This window comes from Phragmites australis, chromosome 2, assembly GCF_958298935.1.
Source record: "Phragmites australis chromosome 2, lpPhrAust1.1, whole genome shotgun sequence".
NCBI classification, from domain to species: Eukaryota; Viridiplantae; Streptophyta; class Magnoliopsida; order Poales; family Poaceae; genus Phragmites; species Phragmites australis.
Window position 1 is genome coordinate 44,720,477 of NC_084922.1, and position 13,891 is coordinate 44,734,367.

Consider the following 13,891-nt stretch of genomic DNA (forward strand, 5'->3'; position numbering starts at 1 on the left):
GCCGAGTCCTTGGTGTAAACCTCCTGAAATAGGACGTCACCATTCTTTCCATGTCCATTGGTACATCACACCATGCCACATCTGTCTTCTTTAATTTTCTGATGTGGTTCTTCTTTGTCCGCTACACCGCCTTCTGATGGAAGTGTTTTGTGTTTTTATCTCCTTCACTCAGCCAACTTATTCTTGATATAAAAGTTCATTCATGTGATCACATTTCTGTTTTATGATCATTCTTTCTGCTCCAGCAGATTACAGAGTCTCAAGGTTTGTCCTCAGTATTTGTAGCTCCTTTAAAACATTGCCAAATTTACTCGAGCTCCAAGCCATCAAATCCTTCATAACTGATTTCAACGAACAAGCGACAGAGGCAAGGTCCTCCGTCTTTGTTTGTTTCTCACAAGTATTACTAATGATCTCCAGTAGGGCCGGCTCCCTTTCCACATTATTTCATACCTCTGTATTCTACCTTGTGGTCGGGTATCATCCTCTCCCCTGAGTCACAGCAATAAAGGGCAATGGTCAGACCTGGGGGATGTGAGGTGTGTTACCGATGCATTACTGTATAGCTCCTGCCACTCCACGTCTGCACATGCACGGTCTAGCCTGACCCGTACTGGTTAACCTGACAGTTCAACTATGAAATTTTCAACATACTGGTTAACCAAAAGCTCTTGAAAGAGGAATTATATTTTGTAAAGGGATAACAAGATAAAAGAACCGCCGATTCGAATGCTCATACAGTCATATCCGCAGCTGGGTTGCTGATCCAGCGGAGACAACAAAAACAGTCATAGAACATAACCACGCAAAGAAAATGACCATTTGGTCTGGCACTATAGAACATTGCAGCTCCAAGGCTACCGTGTCATATAGATAGACCAAGATTGTGATAGATGTCAAAAGTCAAAACTGTTTAGCTTTGAAAGACAAGCTAATTCACAAGGCAATTTTTTTTCTGGCGAATTTACATTGACATCAACACAGCTTCGTCTTTTCCGATATCCCGTTCTTCACCTTGGGTTTACATTCTTCGCACGCTCGCCAACATGCCTGAACATATATCGAAGCTTTCTTGAAGAACCTATCAATGTGTTCTTCGGATTTCTCCAGCAATGCAGGGATCGTGAGAGCAATAACAACACCTGACAGAATAGGGGGATTCAGCGAAGTCAGTGATTCGACTTTGATCAGCAAGATTAATACAGCAATTCGTTCCCTTTCTACAGGATGATCATGCTGTCAATAACCGACCGTAAAATTCCAAGTAGCTATTCACATTAGCTTGACTGCATCCAATCTACTGTCACTATGAAGGAAGTAGACGACAGGTATACCCCCTGTCATGTTCTTATCTACACTTGAAACCTCTTACTTGGACTCCATTCAGAAGTGCTAGTGTAGAACTTCTGACAAGGTGTTTGAGATCTATTTGTATATTGTTAGGAATAATTTCCACCTAGCCTAGTAATAGGTGTTAGCTAAAATGATTCCGTACTGGTCAAATCTGTAAGAACTTGTAGTTTTAACTTTCTATTAAACTAATATCATGCTGCTAGCCTGCTATTCTGTACCCCAAAAAAAAAAATAGAATTGATAATTTGAGAATTGGTTCTGTTTCCATTGTCATGTCATGTATCACTTCCATTAGTAACCAGCACACAATTTGCAGTCCAATTCCCAGTAATTTGATGATAAGTGTAGTTTACTATGTTTTCACATCACAATCTAGCATGAGGTTCCTATAGGGATGCAAGTGGGTACCCAATGAGTAGTTTTGAGTCACAACTTAGTTCATTTTTTTCTTAACTTAATTAGGTGGGAGTAAATCTTTAGTTCTTTTTTTTTTATTATTTTTTGGGTCGATGCAACAACCCAAAAAATACAAAAACTTACATCTCTAGGTTCCTGTAAACGTACCCAGTGGTAATTAATTCTTAAGAAAGGTAAAGCAGTAAAGAACTTACTTGTATATACCAAAGTGATAAGATCAGTCAATCGGCCAGCTATGGAGGTCAAGAACAAGACAAAAGCCACTTTGTAGAAGAGGCTGGAGTCCTTCCCAAGTGCAATATTTTCAAAATCCTGGAGCACCTTATTCATGAAGTTACCCACTGTTTTTGCCGCTTCACTCATTGAATCTTCAGAGATTTTCATCAATGGAACAGGTGGGGGAGTCCTGCATCGATTTCTTTTACAACCTTAGAGTTGGCACCAACAGTGATTACATAATTACCAAAGAGCAAAAGTAATTATATACCAGGTTCGTTTCATTTTTGGCCAGTTCCAAATACTTGCTGTGTTTTCGCAGTAAGGATCATGGTATTGCACGGTAATGTTAAATTTCACTCACTTAAAAAGTAACTAAACATTTATATTTTATTCGAATGGGTCACTTTAATGGTGCAACTACATTAGCAATTTAACAATACGAAAATTTGAGCATTTGTATATAAGGCTAATTTGCCACATCATTCAAAGTCGTACTCAGATAAGCATAACGGCATGAGAGATCAAACGCTTTACACGATTAAAGGTGTAAATCCACCTCAGTCTTCAGTTGTCTTAAAGTTTCTTCCACAAGCTTCGTCAGAATAACAAGTATGCGAGGAACATCACTCCGATATCTTTTTTTTTTAAAGCCACAAAGTGGACGATTGTATTAGAAGAAGAGCAAGACACCAAAGGTGTCCAAAATTACAAGCCGAAGCAACAAGAAAAGAAAGAACTACAACACCACGGACAAGCAGAGACTCGTCGGGGGAACAGAGCTAAAACGAAAAACAACTAACTACCACGACAAACGTTTCCACCACAACTAGTTGGCTAAACAACACGGTGTGTGGATACACACCATCCACACGCTACAAACGACGGAGCCTGTCGCAAGTTATCGCTGCCAAGTTCACCGTAGTAGTGACCAAGCAGCTCCGACTTCACCACGGCGGACTTCAGCCTTTACCTCGAAATCGCATCAACCACGAGCATGGTCCCCACCGAAAGAGCCTGCTACGTGCCATCGTTGCCAAGCTCGGTCACACACCCACAACGCAGCAGCTCCGACCTCACCACAGCACACTCGCTCGCCGTGAAACCATCATGGAACACAACTTCAAGAGACAAAAGCTTCGTCGAAGCATCCCCTTTGGACTACCGCCAAGTGGTCACCAGGTCCTAAACAACAAAGGGGAGAAACTCGCCTCCAACTGCAACAGACGCGTCACTCAGCTCCCCGCTGTTGGGACCATAAACCCAAAGTCGTCGGTCCAGCACCCCCGCCAGACGGAAGTTCCGACTTCACCAGAAGATGTCATTGTTGCCGCCAATCTGAGCAACGCCGGCGGACATCCAACATAGTGCAGTAAACTCCAAGGGAACGCCTCCAAGGAGGACACGATATCGAAGACACCGTCGTTTCCCGATCCGATAAGCCAGATTTGGGTTTTCACTCAGAGAAATCCGCCAAGGGTTGGGGGAAACAGGGGCACCTCGATAATGCCTCCAAGGAGGGGGATGTCATCATTGTCGGCACCGGCTGAAGGCTGAGCAGGCTTTCGCCCGAAGCTCTTGCATCACCACACCGCATGTGTTGTACCGAACAACGCCAATAGTTTGAGCCGCACCCGCAAAGCTGTGTTGCCGCACAGCGGCCACGACCACCATGCACCCGCCAGCCACGACCACCCAGATTTGGAAGGGGTGGAGACCCGTCAGACCAGCCCTGGGTACCACCAAGGCACAGTCGGAGCAGGGCCTAGCAGCAGCGGCAACCCTTGCGCGCGTTGTGGCGGCCCTCTCCACTGACCCTCGACGACCCCGCGCAAGGTCGCCCATGACGCATCCGGGCTCATTCTGACGCGCCCTGCATAGGGGGCAAGGGAGTTGCCCATGACGCATCCGGCGGAAGCACCCGATCGAAAACGCCCTTATCCGGCGAGATCTAGCCATCCCCAGGAGCAGCGCGCCAGATCCGGACGAATCTGGGCACAGCGTCGCCAGATCCGGACCACCCCAGGAGCGACAATGCGGAGTCTGGCCGTCCCTCAAAATGCCATTGGGGAGAGGCCACCAGTCCCAAGCACTGAAGGCAACCCCGCCGTCATCGTCCTTGCAGCTGCGTGGACTTCCGGGCATGCTCGGGTGGTGGCGAGGCGGGGGGCTTAGGGAGAGGGGTGGCGGCGCGGGGGAGTGGCAGCCGCCCGAGTCACCCTAGGAGCGATGCGAGGCGTTTTCCAGAAATTCGAAATACTCTACATCACTCTGATTTCGATATCAGGTTTCCGCACCAAGCTTACTTATCTACCAGTAGTCTAGTACATTCATATCTGCAAATGTCATGGACTACTAGAATCCAGGACTGACACATTCACCACTGCAGCTATTAAGCAACATATAAAATATGCTCAAATTTGTGCAACCAAGGTCCAAGGCCAATTCATATCACTAGCTCTAGCATACCACCAAGGGCGACAACCCCCTAGAACTTTAACAACCTTTACCATGCTAGCTTGCATCCACAAGACATTAAATAAACCACAGTGGTGCGTCAATGGGTAAGAGATTAAACGAGAATCACCTGTTGAGCAGCCGAGCAGCCTTGGCCCAGAAGAAGAGGACGGTGAGCAGGATCATAAGCACCTGGGGCACGAAGGAGAGCAGCGTGTAGCCGGGCACGCAGTAGAAGAGTGCCCAGGACGCCACCACCGCGGCCAGCAACCCGCCGGCCACCTCCTTTCTCCTCCACAGAGCCACATCCGCCACTGCGCCCACAGAAATTTCCACACCAAACACTCAAATATTAAATGCGAAATCGAGCAGCCTCATGGGCTCATGGCGCACAACCAACACAATCAAGACGGTGCAGTTGACAGCACAATACTGAAGGTACCGAGCTCACCGGTGCCGCCGCCGAGGAGGTCATGCAGCGATCTCTGGGCGCCGAACAGCCCGCAACTTCTGCCTGGGGAGTCCATCTCAGGACAGATCTCTCCTCCGATCAGAATAGCCGATGGAAAAGGTGAGTTGGGGGGCAGGCAAGAACAGTGGTGGAGTGGATGAACGCAGTTACTGACTGATCTTGTATAGTCCGACTTCTCAAGCTGGATTTTGGAAATTGCAAGGGAGAAACGGAAAAAGAGAGAGAAGCGTGGCGTGGGACCCCACACCACGAGACACCGAAAGTATTACCTCGTCAGCAACGCCGTGGTATCCTAGGATTTTCTTTTCACCTGACCAGATCGCCAGAAAGACAGACAAAACGGGCGGTGCATTGAGGTGTGGCCAACCACCGGCCACTGCCTTTTGAGTTCGGCTTAAGCTAGGCTGCGGATAGTCAAAGCAGCAGCCATTACCCGAAGAGGAGCAAAAGCTTGGAAACAATGCATGCTCCCAATGTTTATCGATCGGTACTAGCACAACTTTTCGACACCAACTGCAAGGCTTGACATGGGTAGGGTAACCACAGCACATACACATTATCAGTTGGTATTTTATAACCGCAGTAACGTGCAGAAATGACAACGCGCATGCAGGCATCAGAGATTCAGGATCAGAGTAGCTGCAGCTGTAAAAGGAGTTCCAGCAAAAGTTTACATGACAAAGGAGGGGGGGGGGGGGGGGGGTCAAAACCGCCATTTTATAGTCTCTATGCAGTTTGCACATCACGGTTACACAAGTTAAATAAGTTTTTTAAGCCATGCAGTTCAGACTATGCAATTTGTATACGGCATTCAGAAATCAGAAAAGCATTGCTCCTCCAGTGAAATGGAGGCCCTTCAAACGCTCCCTCCTTTCTTGTTTCTGTTTGTATAGTCTAATGCATGTACAGCCTTGGGAATGCCATCCTAATCTTCTTCCGCTGGTTCTTTTCTCTTTAAAGAAGCAACCCCCCTTGTGTTACTTCCTGAAGCAGACTCCTGGGTGTTCTCACTGGGAGGCTCGCTTGGTTCCAACTTATCAGCTTCTTCCTGGTCACTATCTTCGCTCATTGTGCCCGAGGCTACTTCTACAGGAGCATCCTGTGACTTGCTATCTTCTTGATGTGCATCATAGCTGGCAAACAGACCCCCGGTCTCCATCAAGCTAGCAGCTATCGCAGCATTCAGATCCGCCTCTTCCTGCTGCGCTGCAATCATGTCCATTTCACTAATGCCTTCTGATTGATCACCAAGTCGAGAGGTATTTGCCTGCTGAATAGGTGTTTCCACCTGGTTACATGAGGCTGTTATCTTCCGGGCATCATCAGGAGTAAGCCACTGCCCAAAACCATTAGAGCCTTCCGTTGCCATAGGGCACTCCTTCGGGAAATTACCTCTAACTGCAAAGATACTCCAGCCCGACCCCTTCAGGGTGTCGATGAAAGCTGAAAGGTAAAACTTCGACAAGTGCTCGGGAGCAGGGTAGAGGCTGTTAAAGTTGTACCACTCCCCATTCACCTTCCTGATGCAGAACCAGTGGTCCTGCAGATGGCAGATGAAAGCAGCTTCCAGCTCAGGGTCAAATAGGGATGAACCTGCAGCTGGGGAGTCAAGGGGAATAACCTGGAGGTCCCAAACCTCCAGTGCCTTTTGCAAAACCTATTAGAAGAAAGCATTAAGTTCAGATACGAATGTGAGTGTGCATTGCAGAAAATAAGCATAGCCAAAATAAGAAGAGTTAAACTTGAATTACTCTGTTAACAAATTATAGTGCTAGAATAAAGAATAGCTATTTACTAATCCAAGCACCAAACCACTAGTACCATATCTGGCTAAAATATAGCCAATGAAGCACATGAAGTCTACACATGTAAACGAATAGAAACAATAGACTGTGTAACAATGTTCCAGATTCACTGCAAAGACACAGGTATAGATGCTCCTCTAAGAGGAAAAAAAATGTTCAAATCAAATGCAGTATAAAGGCTGTAGAGAATAACCAAAGTGAAGAATCACAAATTTGTATATTTTAACACATAACTGTGTGCCATCTGTTCAAATTAAGGCCTAGTGTGAACTCAACTAGGTTTGTTACAAACGTTGAACAAAAAGCACCTACATCTAAAACATGTACTTTGAAGTTCTAAAATGTATGCCCCATTCCCCAAGTGAGCTTTGGGTTACAGAATTGATGCTTCTGAATACCTAGTCATCATTTCCCCATCCAGATATAGATCAGAAGGGTCTGATCAGGATATTGTAGTTATACAGCATTCAGTAGCCAATAAACTACAAAGTACCAATGAAAAATTGAACGTAGTGCACAAGGAAAAAGGTGAAATAGTTAATTGCTGTATATGCCAGGTGATCCTTCTCCTATACATCCTGAAGAAGAAAAGCTTAAAAAATTGAAATGCCTCCATACAAGTATCGTATCAGAACAGCATTAAAGCATATTCACAGCGAGTTAATGTTGTCTTAACATTTAATAGCGATGTTCACAGATGCCATACAAAAGCCTGTGAAACATCCAAATATCAGCAGCATGCAAAACAATGGTCTGTTGACCGCTATCCGTGCTTACATTTCAGGACTCATCATATTCTGAGTGACTGAGATGAGTTTTATCTAGGGCAGCATTCTCTTCCTTCCATGGTTTCATTTACCCTTATTACAGCCACAGCACGCCTCTTTGCTTGAGTAGGACCCTAGTGAAGGGGACCTGGGCATCAAAAGGCTACTCTGATTGTGCTATTGACTTAGAAATACCTCCAGTTAATATGACAACAACAAATCCGTAGTACAATGGCATAGTGAATACTTGGCAAGTCTTAGCCTTAACCAACAAACTCGACCAATGCCAGCTTTGCAGCCTTTACCAGTTAATTGGCTCGGTAAGTACACCATATTTTTGGCCTTCCGTGTCATCACAAAATTTGTCGTTATATATTTAGCTGAATTAAAAGGATGTGTCTATTGCTAGATTTGGATTTACAGTAGATTCCAGCCAAAATTACATATGAGATATCATTTGTCCCCATTGAACAAAAATAATGACTGTACAATGACCTGGATTTTAATGATATCGTTAAACTCTACAGAATTCAGATGTCCATCAAGTTTTCTTTCCAGAATTGTTTATAGACCATATTAACTCCAGAGATATCATTTAAAGCATCAATGTCGCTGTCAAGTTTACTCATATGTTTTCCTCTTGTACTAATTCAAATTTCAATGAAAGAATCATTGAATACTAAGAACTAAAGAACAACCAAGTTAAAGTTTTATACAATGAATTTATTCTTAACATCAGCGATTCAGTACACAACAAAACTCAAACTACAAAAAACAGAGAAACTCTTCATGATGGACAGTGTAACAACAGAATAAATTATCATTGCATGCACATGCATTGGTGAAGGCCAAGTACGTAACTTAAAAAGGTGCAAACCATGACGAAGCCTTTTGTTATTGTTGACTATGAAATATGGATACTCCCAGGCGGGTGCGTACCCGAGTCCAACACCATATCCGACTCGGATACATATCCGAGGAGTATCCGGCCGAAACTAATTAGGAAAAAATCGGATACCTGGCGGATACTTCGTACATACGCGCGGATATGGCCTGGCCCACTCAAATCCCTAACTTGCTCTCGCGTCTCGCGTATCACCCACTCGCAATCATAGTCGCCTCCCGGTCTCACGTCTCGCCCGCCACCAGCACACGGGCCGTCTCACCGTCGCCACTCTCGACCTCGCCGGCAGCCACCCGCGGATCCAGCCGACAGATCCCCGCTTGGCCGCACCTCGCCACTCTCTAGTTGGCAGCAGCACAGCGCACAAGGTGTTCTGATGACTGGTGAGTAACCATGCCCATGCGCGCCTCCACTCTCCAGCCGGTAGTGCCAAAGTAATTGACTCACACTAGAGGGAGATGGCAGTGAATAATATGATATGTTAATCACTTAATCTACATACTTGTGTGCCTCCAGTCGATTTTTTGCTACTTAATCAGTTAATCTACTGATATACATGCTGAATTTGGACCTGAGGACCTCATTACTAAGTCATTAGCATTGTGTTTGTGAAGCAAAGTAACAGGCTAGCAGCAGCAGTGGGCTATGTGAGAACTTGTTATTTCCTTTTTTGCTACCTGTCACAGTATGATTGTCTATCCCTTTTGCTTATTTCACCAATGCTATTTGCCTATATTTCTGCTACCTGTCATTGTGTTTCCTTCTGGACTGTTTTGTTCCAGGTGAATAATAATTTGCTTCTAGTTGGCAACGCAAACAGGGGAATCAATGTAAACTTCCATGCCTTTTGCTCCCAAATTGCACCAATTATATGGTGTTGTTCGCTTTCCAATTTATATGCTGTAACTATGTTGCTTGCTGCTTGTCCTCTGATCATTTCTCTGTTATTGGAATATGTGAGTAACTTATTTATGTTTTTTTAATGTAAACATATCCGCGTATCGCATTTTTTGGAAAAACGGCATATCCCCGCATCCGTATCGGGCCGATACCGATACCCGTATCCATATCGGTGCTGCATTTTTGTTGATACAAGGTCCTCTGTTATTAATATTTTTTCCTTGTTGATAACTCATATACACAGGGGAGAAAACAGAAGTGGCCAGTGTGATCTGCAACTTTGAAAGAAACAACTACGTCTAAACTTTTCTAGTAATGCAAAACAAGTTATACGAAATCGCCTGCTATCATAAATATAAATTCTTAACTTGCATGATTGTGGCCATAAAAAGAATGAGAGAGATAATCATGCAAATGTCAATGCAGTTCTTCACTTCTCGAAGAATGAAGTACTGATGGTCCCTCGACATCCCCCTTCCACATCTGATAAAGCACGACTATAAGCCCAAGAGGTTGCCTAAGCATATATCTTTAGTCTTGGATTAGGATGGCATGATTTCATCTATGTTCAAGGAGCAAGCCTCTAGTGGTAGCATGCAGTGGCGGGCCTCACTCAATTCAAAGGCATTCAGCTAAATGCCCAAACTTTTGAGAAAAAAATCCAATATGTAGTATGTATATTGTGCATATATCATGAAAATTGGATCAAATGGTATATATTTGTAGCCAAAAAGATATGAAGACAAAGTATCATGTTTGCAAAATGGTTTGAAACTTGCGTTACATCATCATTTTTTGTCCAAATTTTGTTTACATTCAAAGTTTGAATGCCCATCGCCCAAAACCTGGGTCCGCCACAGGTAGCATGTACAGGCCTCATGTGGCACTACCACTGGAAATTTTCTTTTCGGTCTAGTGGTAGCATGTGCAGGCCTCTAGTGATTTCAACAATAAGCATTCCTTCACCATGTCTAGGATGATGCGTATCTAGCCAATTTTCTTTTCGTTCTAAACTAAACCCTGCTAATCTCTCTGCTCCAAGTAACTCTCTTTGTTCTTTAAAAATCGACGGCTTCCCAAAAGCAATGCATGTACAGGCCTCATGTCCTAGAATCTTCAACTAGAAGTCAATCGACGGCTTCCCAAAAGCAATGCTCAATTAAAAATCCCCTAAATTCTAAGCTGCAATTTTACAGACAACCGAGTGGTAAATTGTAAGGCCATATCCGCAACAGTTGAACTAACCGAGTCCATGAAGCATAAACGAATAAAATCTCCAAGAAGCGTGGAGGGGCATGGACCGACCTGGATGCTGAAATCTCCGCCGAGGGAGACGTTGTGGGATCCCTCGCCCTCCGCGAGGAAGTCCCCAGCGGCGGCGGTGGCCGCGCCACCCTCGAGCATGACCTGGCGCTCCCGCTGGTCGAGGTCGGCGGCGAGCGCGGCGAGGTCGAACTCGGAGAAGAAGGGCCCCTGCAGGGCGGTGTTGACGCAGTGCACGGCGCACAGCTTCCCCTCCTGCACCTCGTGGTACAGCAGGCCCCCGTTGCTCGCCGCTTCCATCCCTCCCCGCGGAACCTTCCAGAGGCCTCCTCCGGTGCGGCGATTCGTCGCTCCACCGCCTCCACGTCTCGCAGATTCGAGTCGGGATTGAGGGGAGAGAGAGAAACGAAACCAGCCGACGGGGGAAAGGCGACGCGACGAGTTGAGTGCTTTTTGCGTGGGTTGGGTCTCGGGCTCGGTGGTGACGCGGATTCCCCTGCGGGTAATAAAAAAAAAAACATGAATAGCCATGCCACGTGGACGCGATCCGGAAAAGGCCGCAACCACGTGGATTTTCTCGGAAAAGAGTGATAGTCTTTTTAAACCACTGTCAGGGTATCAGTACATAAATAAGATGTTATGTCAGATTTTTTATTGATGTGTAAGTAATTAAAGAAGAGAGAAGAGATAACAGTATTTTATGAAAGATATAATCTTGGCTCGATATCTTGGTATTTTTTATTGATATGTAAGTAATTAAAGAAGAGAGAAGAGATAACAGTATTTTATGAAAGATATAATCTTGGCTCGATATCTTGGTATTTTTTATTGATATGTAAGTAATTAAAGAAGAGAGAAGAGATAACAGTATTTTATGAAAGATATAATCTTGGCTCGATATCTTGGATATCACAAGATATCGTTCGATGCTGCACTGAGAGTGGAGCGGTATCCACGATATGTGTTTTCCCGACCCATGCATGATCTATTGTGCCTATAGAGATCAGTTGTGCAGCTTATTGTTTTTTTTCTTTTGTCTCTTCTGCTACCCTTCCTTTCTTTTGTAGCACAATGGCAAAGCTGCCACCATTTTTTCACCCCAATCTAGTCCTAGTGCCGCTATCGATACCCTCCGTCCTCTTTCCTCCTTGCTCTTACTCCACTCCCTCCAACTCCATAGCCAATCCCCCAATGCCGATCCTTCGTTTTTCTCCTCTCGATCTGTCCCCAAATCCGTCGTATGGACGGATGGCTCACTGAGAGAAGAAGGCTCGTACTCGCGAGACTGCATCCTCTGCTCCGGTGCCATCAGCGCCTCAATCGTGTTCGTGGACAGCAAGCTCAACAGACTGCGTGGATTCCGCAGCCGACGTTGCCGCCATCGGCGCTAGTTGGTGGCCTAGCACCTCCACTTGTAGCCTCAACGCAACTGCCTGCTCTCAAGCCTTCCCATCTGTGCAGTCATGTTATGAGCCCTTTAAAATTTTCTCGTGTGACATGCTACTATAGATTGTTAGTGCTTCAGACCATTGGATTCTCAAGATTACATTGCTGATAAGATTGGGTGAACCGCCTTTGTGAAGTCCTAATGGAATCTCTATGCATAAATCATAACCGAATCAGTATGTACTCTCGGGAGTACATACTAGTTTTTCTATATATATCATAACTCTCTGGGGGCTGGCGGTACGCTACTGCTGAGTAAGGTGGGACGCGTTCGTGATTGATACCACGCAAGGTAGTCCTAGTACGTGCTATCGTCGTACTGTTCCGCAGGAATGACGACATCCACTGGGCCAAACTCCAACCACCGGTTCGCACCTAAGTGTCGCATACACCACCTTCTCTCCACATCAGGCCAAGCAATGAAGGGGTTTGTGTTGTCATGCAGCACATCTAACGCATGTAAGAGGTCTTTATTGCGGTCTGAGATGATGCAGACTCGTTCCCTATTGCCGACAACACGTGTCCTCACCAAGTTGAGGAACCACGACCAACTATCATTGTTCTCACTCTCAACCAATGCATACGCAAGATGAATGATCTGATTGTTTGCATCCGCCGCCATCGCTATCATTAAGTTACCATGGTACTTGTCGCTAAGAAATGTGGCATCCACACAAACCACCGGCTTGCAATGTCTAAAAACTTCGATGCATTGGCCAAAGGACTAGAAAACCTAATGAGGTATCGGTCAATGTTGCTGTATGACCCATCCTCCAGCCTGATCGGCTCATTCGCTATGGCCCACTGGGTCCCGGGGTTGGTCATGGCAATCTTCTACAGCAGCATCGGTACATAGTGGTACGAGTCTTCGAAACTTTCAAACAACATCTTTAACACCTTCTGCTTCGCTCACCACGCGGTGTGGTAATTGATCAGCATACCCGTCTTAGTCTACACCTCCTCCATAATGGATTTTGGTGATAAACATATGTTTATGCCAACAAGGGTGATGAGTAGTTGGGTTATGACCCTTGCATCAACCGCATGGCTCACATTCCTAACAGCCTCTTCGCTGCATGTATGTGAGGTGTGTCTACTCAGAACAAAGTAGTTCTCATGCTTTGGCTTATGGGCTTGTACGAAGTAAGGACAAGTCGGGTGCTTGTTACACCTGATCTCATACTCCGTATGGTTAGACCGGGCACACTTATGGTCCCTTCTTATGATTACAGCATAGTTGCTGATAAAGTGGATGACCTCTTCCCTGTTCCGAAACCGTTGCCCCACCTAGATGTCGCTATTCTGGTATCCTCAATTAGATAGGGTGTTATACTCAATGATGGTACAATTTAGCAGCCCAGCACCATAAAAGTACTGGATCGCCGGCACCGGGTCATCGTTGTCAGCACCTTCTTCGTCACCACTACCACTGGCTTCATCATCCATACATCCTGCATCTACCTCACCATAGTCCACTTCGGGTCCATCCGTACCGAAAGTGCCCTCCCCGACATTCCCTCCCGCATCATCATGCATCACATTATGGTCTGATCATTCCACGGTAGGCACCGCTTCACCATGCATCGATCGTGATATTATGTTTACGTACACTCCCATTTCAAAATTCTCCTCTAATACCTTGCATGAGTACAAGGCCCATGCGTTGTTCCTTCTCAAATAGAACAACGTATGTGTCGGTGTATTCAGAACCAGGGGTCCCTAAGTCCAGAGGCCAGGCCAGCTATCCACCACATGTCACCACCCTGCGAGGTAAGAAAAAGCTAAGTCCCGGGAGAAGGTGCTCGGGGCCGCCGCCTCTGGTTCCCGAGCACCCTAGTTCCCCGATGATCTGCAGGGTCCAAATACTAAGACCAAAGTGCTCGGGAGAGAG

At 45.7% G+C, this 13,891-nt stretch overlaps 2 protein-coding genes across 2 annotated transcripts; both read right to left on the reverse strand.

Moving 5' to 3' along the window:
• Positions 1-657: 657 nt before the first annotated feature.
• Positions 658-5,484, reverse strand: LOC133909166 (reticulon-like protein B12). The gene is made up of 4 exons (XM_062351478.1): positions 4,895-5,484; positions 4,574-4,757; positions 1,965-2,176; positions 658-1,142 (listed from the first exon to the last, which is right to left on the reverse strand). Exons 1-4 carry the CDS (start codon positions 4,968-4,970, stop codon positions 976-978), a joined length of 639 nt encoding a protein of 212 aa, XP_062207462.1. The 5' UTR covers positions 4,971-5,484; the 3' UTR covers positions 658-975.
• Positions 5,485-5,615: 131 nt separating this feature from the next.
• Positions 5,616-11,023, reverse strand: LOC133909165 (putative ataxin-3 homolog). Its single transcript, XM_062351477.1, has 2 exons — positions 10,597-11,023; positions 5,616-6,572 (listed from the first exon to the last, which is right to left on the reverse strand). Exons 1-2 carry the CDS (start codon positions 10,852-10,854, stop codon positions 5,841-5,843), a joined length of 990 nt encoding a protein of 329 aa, XP_062207461.1. The 5' UTR covers positions 10,855-11,023; the 3' UTR covers positions 5,616-5,840.
• Positions 11,024-13,891: the final 2,868 nt, after the last annotated feature.

Coding starts and splice junctions, on each gene's coding strand:
- LOC133909166 (XM_062351478.1), bottom strand. CDS start 4,970: ATGGACTCCCCAGGCAGAAGTTGCGGGCTGTTCGGCGCCCAGAGATCG. Junction 2,177..4,573: donor GCTGCTCGGCTGCTCAACAG/GTGATTCTCGTT, acceptor AAATCGATGCAG/GACTCCCCCACCTGTTCCAT. Junction 1,143..1,964: donor TATCACTTTGGTATATACAA/GTAAGTTCTTTA, acceptor CTATTCTGTCAG/GTGTTGTTATTGCTCTCACG.
- LOC133909165 (XM_062351477.1), bottom strand. CDS start 10,854: ATGGAAGCGGCGAGCAACGGGGGCCTGCTGTACCACGAGGTGCAGGAG. Junction 6,573..10,596: donor GCGGAGATTTCAGCATCCAG/GTCGGTCCATGC, acceptor TTCTTCTAATAG/GTTTTGCAAAAGGCACTGGA.